At 43.9% G+C, this 7,213-nt stretch overlaps 1 protein-coding gene across 1 annotated transcript; it reads left to right on the top strand.

Moving 5' to 3' along the window:
* The first annotated feature begins 4,400 nt into the window (after positions 1 to 4,400).
* NEUROG1 (neurogenin 1) lies at positions 4,401 to 6,674 on the top strand. The gene is made up of 2 exons (XM_082212220.1): positions 4,401 to 4,585; positions 5,043 to 6,674. The coding sequence occupies exon 2, from the start codon at positions 5,044 to 5,046 to the stop codon at positions 5,716 to 5,718; it is 675 nt and encodes a 224-aa protein (XP_082068346.1). The 5' UTR covers positions 4,401 to 4,585; position 5,043; the 3' UTR covers positions 5,719 to 6,674.
* Positions 6,675 to 7,213: the final 539 nt, after the last annotated feature.

Raw genomic sequence — 7,213 nt, 5'->3', positions numbered from 1 at the left:
GTGTCAGCAAACACAAGAGACTCTGTTTCTTTCCATACTCTTAACTATTGAACTGCAAAGTGATTCCGATATGTCTCATGGGGAAATCCCCTGATGCTTCTTGTTCGCTTGCTCAGAGTGACAATTCTCAGGGGATGACGGTGTTCAAGATATCCCACCATTTCGAGGAGCAGCTCCTTAAAGGACACCCAGCAGCACAGTATTAATAAACATAGAGCAAGGGCAAAGCTGTTGTTGTGGAATAATCTCTTTAAGAACAGAATGGACAGGAAAGCATCATAAATATACATTTCTTTCTTAATCCACACATCCTCAGCACTGAAACAATAAGTTCATTTTTACAAATGCCATAGTCACCATTTGCACATCTGTCTCTATAACCCTTATTACTAGACATTTATACACCTAAAAACATACTTAGCAAGCACGATGCTTGGAATTCTAAATATGGAAATGAATTTAAGTTTCTTTGGGTTCTAAGATTCATGGAATTACTTTTTAATATCAAAGATACATTTGAGATCTGAACTTTGGAAACTTTGAAAAAGGAACGATAATTAATTTTCTAAGGCTGTAATCCTTAACACACTTACCATTTCTTACTCATTCACCATACGATATACGATATATGATAATATATGATACAGATTTGCATGGTGTTAGTGCTCCTGTCACAACCCACCTTGAATCAGGCCGCAACCCACGAGTAAACATGCATATTACTGTGCTGCACAAGAACTCATTCTGAGCCTGCTCTTGTAGGAAAAGGTTATTGACTGGTTTTATATCTAATATAGACATATATTAGATAACTATTGAATGAAAAGCTGATGTCAAGGCATTGAAACAGCCATGGGAGAAGCTGCCAGAGTCTGGATAAACTCTAAAATGACAGCCATTGATTCAAAGAATGGAGAAACTCTTATTGTTGTGTCACTTTAATGAGATTGTTTTATTGTGTGTTTTAATTATGTATGTTCCTATTTTAATGTTTTCAAGTGCTTGTTTTATTTTAATTATGGATGTTTTCTAAATGACAGCCTTCACCTATATGGAGGTCCTGTTCGTGTGGCAGCCAATTAAGATCAGAAAGCTTGATGCTATGAGAGACAGGGTCTTCTTCGTAGTGGTCTGACAGTTACAGAAGTGCTTTCTGAATTCATTATGCTTGGCTTGTTCAGTGCAGACTTTCAAACAGGTCTTTAAAACATTTATCTTCCAGGCTTCCTTCCTTTAATGTGTTTTAGGCTATGTGAATCTGAGCTATGTATTTTCTATGTTGAAATCTTGTGGCTTTGTTTAGACCTATGAATTACCTCTTGGCAATTCATACTTATTTGATTATCAAATTCTTGTCTATACATCTTCTTTGTTGTGTGTGCCACTTTGTAAGGTCATAGCCTTGAAATGCACACTAGAAATATTTTCAATTGATCAATAACAACTACAGTAACGTCTACAAAAATATGCGTTCTGAATTTTGTGAAGCAACTTATACACCAAATGGACTGGAATGTTAGCAAATTATCCGGGCATCAGAATGCAAAAAACTAGGAACAAACATACGCTGTTTCAAAAACCATTTTGAATAAGGAACAGTTGGAGGGAAATGATGCAAATCATTTTACAAAAGACCAGAGAATAGATCAATCATCAAAGTTAATATTACATCCCTTGAATACCCATCAATGTTAAAATTTTAAAAATTAAGCACAATATAAGCTGATGTTGTGACGGAAATGGAGTTACTTTCAAATATTTTTCAGTGAAACAGGGAAATCTGAGCACATGCTAGCAACTATCTTAATATATTCTCCAGTCAAATGCCCATTCTTGATCTTCTACATGTCAATGAGTCTTCTCCAATTGACTTCCATCAAACGCAGACCCCAAAAGCGCAAGTGGTATTATCTTTGCCGGCTTGCACAATTTATTCACAAAATTAGTAGACTGCCTGCTATTGAGCGAATCTGAATTATTCATTGGGAATAAATTATCCAATAAATTTAGCATTTCTTTCTGTTTGCAAATGAATTAGTCCTCATTATTCCTGGGCATTTGCTATTCATAAGTGTTCACTGAATAGATTATTATGCAAACAAATTTCAACCTATGGGTGCTTCCAAAATTCTCTGCTATTTACGGTGAATTGTTACTGATCAATAAAGCACATGACTTTTTTCTGCCTGACCCCTGGCTGGTTGAAGACAAAAATCTATTTAAACAAACAACAGAAATTTGGACTATAGCTGGTGACAAGAATATCCTTCTGGATCCATTTTGAAGCAAATAATCAGTTGTGTGAATTTTACTGGCAAAATGCTCATTTCAAAGGGAGCCAACTAGTGCAAGTTTGCATAGGTAAGAGAAGCATATATTTACTATAGTAAGTGCATTGAAACGTCTCATTGGGAGACCTTGCATCAATAGATGGCCTTGTGCATTTACCCTTCTGCAAAATGGGAGCAGCGGCATGCCTCACAGGGATGTTGTGAATGGAAAATGCAAGAAAGATGGTTAATGGTCTTTACAAATTAAAACCCCTATATAGATAGGGGTGGGCAACCTATTGCCTTAGGGCTGCAGGTAGCCCTTGGCCTCATTTCAAAAGCCTTCTGCAAGTGGTGGGTTCAGAGCTCTGTCAACTTGAACAGATCATCTGTCCCTTCCCCAGTAGCCTATTGGACAGGGAGAGGAAAGAGTGAAGCAGGAGACAGAAAGAGAGAGGAGGGAAGGGAAGGGGGTTACAAAAAGTGTATGAAAGGGGGGTAGTAGAAAAGAAGGGGTGGCCCCATCAAACTTTGGGCTGTGGCACCACTCACTGTTGGCATGTGCCCCCTCTCCCAGATTACCCCCAAAAGGGGGGGAAAGCATGCTAATCCCTGATGCAAATCATAAATTGCAGCAGAAAGTATTAGTAAGCATCACTTCACATTTACCTTAACCTCCTCCTTTGGGAAGAATAGTGGGATGTAAATTCAATCAATCAATCAATCAATCAAATAATATTCAGACAGGTCTAATAGCATACTTTTCTGATATTAGAATCATAGGGTTGGAAGATACCTTGGGGGTCAACAAGAATGTGCTAGGATCTACACAGAAGGAAGCAGCTGCCATGCCTTTGAGAGAGGGCCATTCAGCATCTGCTGAAAAATACATTCAGTTAAGGCTGGCCAGTAGGCAAGGCGAGGTAGGAAATTTTGGGGTACCATTCATGACAGGAAATGGCCAGTTATATTTGGGTGTGATGCAACCAAAGCTTAGCACTTTTAGTAGCAACTAATTTCGATTCAACCTGCAATAGCCCAGGGTTGTAGGTTCAAGCCCAGCATTGGGCAAAAGATCCCTTCATTGCAGGGGGCTGGGCTGGATGACCCACTGGACCCCTTCCAATTCTTTGCTTCTTTGAATCCCATATACACTTAAACGGGGACCAAGTATCAACCGACCAAGTGGGACTGAGTAACCCTGCACAGGACCAGACTTAATCTCTCTCTCTCATCAACTCTGTGCGTTCTATATGCAACAGAGTTCAAACGCGTTATTTTAGCCAGAAATATATGAAAGCTTTAAACTGAGATGTATTTTGGAGTTTCAGCACAAGACTGGCTGCCTAAGGGAAGAAGGACTTATATATCAAATCCGCTCCCCGTTCTGCCTCCGGCCTCTTTCTCTGCGGGGTCGGTCGAGAGAAGACAAGAGACCTCAAAACGGAGGTGATTTTTCTTTACCCCGTAAAAGCAGCGAGCATTGTGCCTCCCTGGAAATCTGCGGTGATACTATGTCTCTGCTGATGTCTTCCAGTGATCCCTGGCGCTTTATTCACGAGGTGACAGAAAAGGTCCCCTCTGAAAGAACTAAGCCCCGCAGGAGAAAAGCGGGGATGGGATGAGGTGGGAGGCGGGGGAAGAAACCAACCTCTCCCCCCCCCCCGCATTCCCGCTTGGCGCACCGCTGAATGAATGAATGAATGAATGGCCCCTGGAACCTTCGGCTGCGAGCGCTCGGCCTCGCTCGCCCAGGCTCCTCCGGGGGCTCGCGAAGGCTAATCACTTTGTTCCCATCTCCCTCCTCCTCCCCCTCCCCTTTTAATAGACTAATGAAGCTCAAACAAGTAGGCTTAGCCCAGTGATAGCTCACGTGGCTCCCCGGCAGCTCTCCCTCGCCATTGGCCCGCGGTAATTATAGGCACACTCCCGTGAGAGCCCGGAATCCTCGGCGCATAAATTATGCAAATAGGGGAAAGTGCCGCACGGGGCAGACCTGATGCCTGGATTCATTCATTCATTCCGCCGGAGCTTGCCGGGGGGGGGGGGCGCCGGGGGCCAGCCGCGCGAGAGAGGCCCATTGTTTTACGGGGTATATAAGATGTCTGAGGCCAGTCGTGTGCCACACTCGTTGCTCACACGACTTGATAGCGGCAGAGATCACTTCAGAGACAAGAGGGGTCGCGTGTCCCGCCCGTCGCTTTTCTCCCCGCCGGGATCTCCGAGGAAGAGAGACCTCGGCGCTCTCGCCGTCCTCCCGCTGCTGCACTCGGGGGCTGGGCGCGCGTGGATGTGCGGACGGCCGCCCTGAGCAAGTGAGTAGCAGCGGGGCAGGCAAGAGGGATGGGCGCAGGGGCTGGGCGGGCAGAAGAGGGTGCAGCTGTGCTGGCTGGACACAAACGACAAACTTGAACTTCAGCCCTGAAAGGAAACTGCACTGACGCTGGCAGAATAAAAGCTAAACATTTCCTTCAGTTTCTTTTCTTGACTGGGCTTTTTTTTTTTTAAAAAAAAAAAAACAACCTCACATTCACACGTTATTTGTGTTTGGTGTGGGTTTTAAAAAAAATACTGTTTTTAAAAAAATCATTTTTAGTTTTCCTTTTTTCATAGAATTGTAAAAATGAAGGAACCCCAAGGATGATCTGGTCCAACTTTCTGCAATGCATCTCCTTATCTCCTTTTCTCTAGTTCACTTGTGGTTCTGTCTCCACTTTAGAGTTGGTAATAATGGTGCCCCCTTTCTTTTTCTCCTCTTCCTCCTCCTCACAGGATGTCCTCGGCCCTGGAGACCAGTTACTCTGACCTGGAGAGCAGCAGCGACGTGCCCTTTTGCCTCACGGACGACGAAGGCAGCCTCAGCAGCCTACAGGCCCCTTCCCTGGCCGCCCCCAAGCGTCTCGCTTCCCCAGAATTGAAGGGCGAGGAAGAGAAGGACCGGAAGAGGCGTCGGGGGCGCACCAAGGTCAAGAACGAAGCTGTCCTGCACACGATCAAGAAGACCAGGCGGGTCAAGGCAAATGACCGGGAGAGGAACCGCATGCACAACCTCAACGCGGCCCTAGACGATCTCAGGAGCGTCCTCCCCACTTTCCCTGATGACACCAAGCTGACCAAGATTGAGACCTTGCGCTTTGCCCACAACTACATCTGGGCCCTCTCTGAGACGCTGAGGCTGGCTGATCAGCGCCTCCAGAAACCTTCCAAAGAGATGGTGCTGCCCAGCTTCTTGAGCTCCGCAGACCCGCCCAGCCCTGGCAGTGACGCAGGCTCCTGGATCTCCACTGCCTCTCCAGCCACCTCTTCCCTCTCTGCCTGCACTTCGAGCCCTGGCAGCCCAACAACATCGGAAGACTGTTGTTACGGGCATACGGAGAACCTCTTCTCCTTCCGCTGCCTCCACAAAGACTTGTTGCAGAGTACTTCCTGCTTTGTGCAGTACCATTAGACGAGGGCGGTTTGCTCCTTGGTTGGGCAGTGCCCATTGTCTTAGCATTGCAAAACGATCAGTGCTTGCCCCGGTGGCTTGGCCTGCTTGGGCTCTAGGCTCCCATGAAAACACAGGGCGGGGAGGTGTGCTCTTCACATCAAAGCAACCTCAGACTAATGTCATCTCCAACCCAAAAAGTCAGTGATGTTAAAAAATGTTCTCATACACACCCAGATGTGTGAACAACGTAATGCAGTGTTTAGGCTGGCCTCCAGTTGGCTGTCGTGGCATCAAGATCCAGCTCACTAGAAGACTTTGCTCCCTTTGCTAAGATTTTCTTTCTCTCTCCCTGCCCCTGCTTTTTAATTTAATTTTTTTTCCCCTTTGCACTTTTCTGAATGTCACAAATCCCACTTTGTTTCCTTCTTTTCCACTGGCCCTGAGCTCTTGGGCATCAATATGATTTAGAAAAGGGAATAAAAGGGACAGATTTGCTGCTACAGACAAGGTGAAAAGTCAATTTTACAATTTGTAGAACTCTAATGAAGAAAAATGAGCATGAAAATTTGGTTTGAACGCCCTGACAATACAATGAAAAGGCTTAGGGAGGGCTGATTTGGCTGGGTGCACAGGGCCTCCTGCTAGGTACTTAGCTCACAAAATTCTCAATGACTCTAATTGCTGTGGATGGAGCTTTGCTTTTTTCTTGGCAGAGCTCTGAACCCTGACATGATCAGTCCCTAAAGAGGGCAGACAAGGAACTGGGTTCATGCATTATGGATCTTGACCTCTGCTGCTTCTGTCTTGTTTTTGAGTAGGACTAGACACAGAGCATTCACTGACGGGGTCTGATTCTAGCTTAATTTATTCAAGAACTTTCATTCATATGAAAATTGTATTTTTGTACATAAAGAGCTTTATTATTATTATTATGTCTGCATTGTCTTAAAATGAGATGCTGTACTTTTTATATAAAGAAAAGCTTGCTGTAAATAAATGTTGTTTTATACATTTATAATTTGGGTGCATTTGGATTTATCTTTTGTTCCAGAGGTTGTAATTTCATAAAAATGAGCCTGCATTTGTCAGAGGAGGCGATGCATTTTATTAGCGAACAGGAGAAATTGTGTCATGGCACAAACATCTGAAATCAAATTAAAAGCAGTTATCCGGGTAGCAATAAATATACACCATAGAATTCTCTTACATCATCTAAATTTGGACACACATATAAGCTATTAATACTTACAATAAAGCAAATTAAAAGTGGTGGCCATGGTTTAGCTCTCAGCATGAGGCTACCTGTGGGGATACACATACTAAAAAACAGAGTTCTCTTTGGTGTAATGAAACATCAGCTGGCAACAGATTTTCAAAGAAAAAGGGATTAAAAGGATCAATAAAAAGTGACAATTATGTAGAAAGTGGGAAGTGACAGGTGGATGCCTTAGAGCAATGGGTTTTTGAAGGCTTTATAGTTTCGCACTTTCTGAAGGGGACCTTTCTTGAAGAT

This window comes from Podarcis vaucheri, assembly GCF_965113315.1.
Source record: "Podarcis vaucheri genome assembly, chromosome: 2".
Taxonomy (NCBI): Eukaryota; Metazoa; Chordata; class Lepidosauria; order Squamata; family Lacertidae; genus Podarcis; species Podarcis vaucheri.
This window is presented reverse-complemented; position numbering and strand designations above follow the sequence as displayed.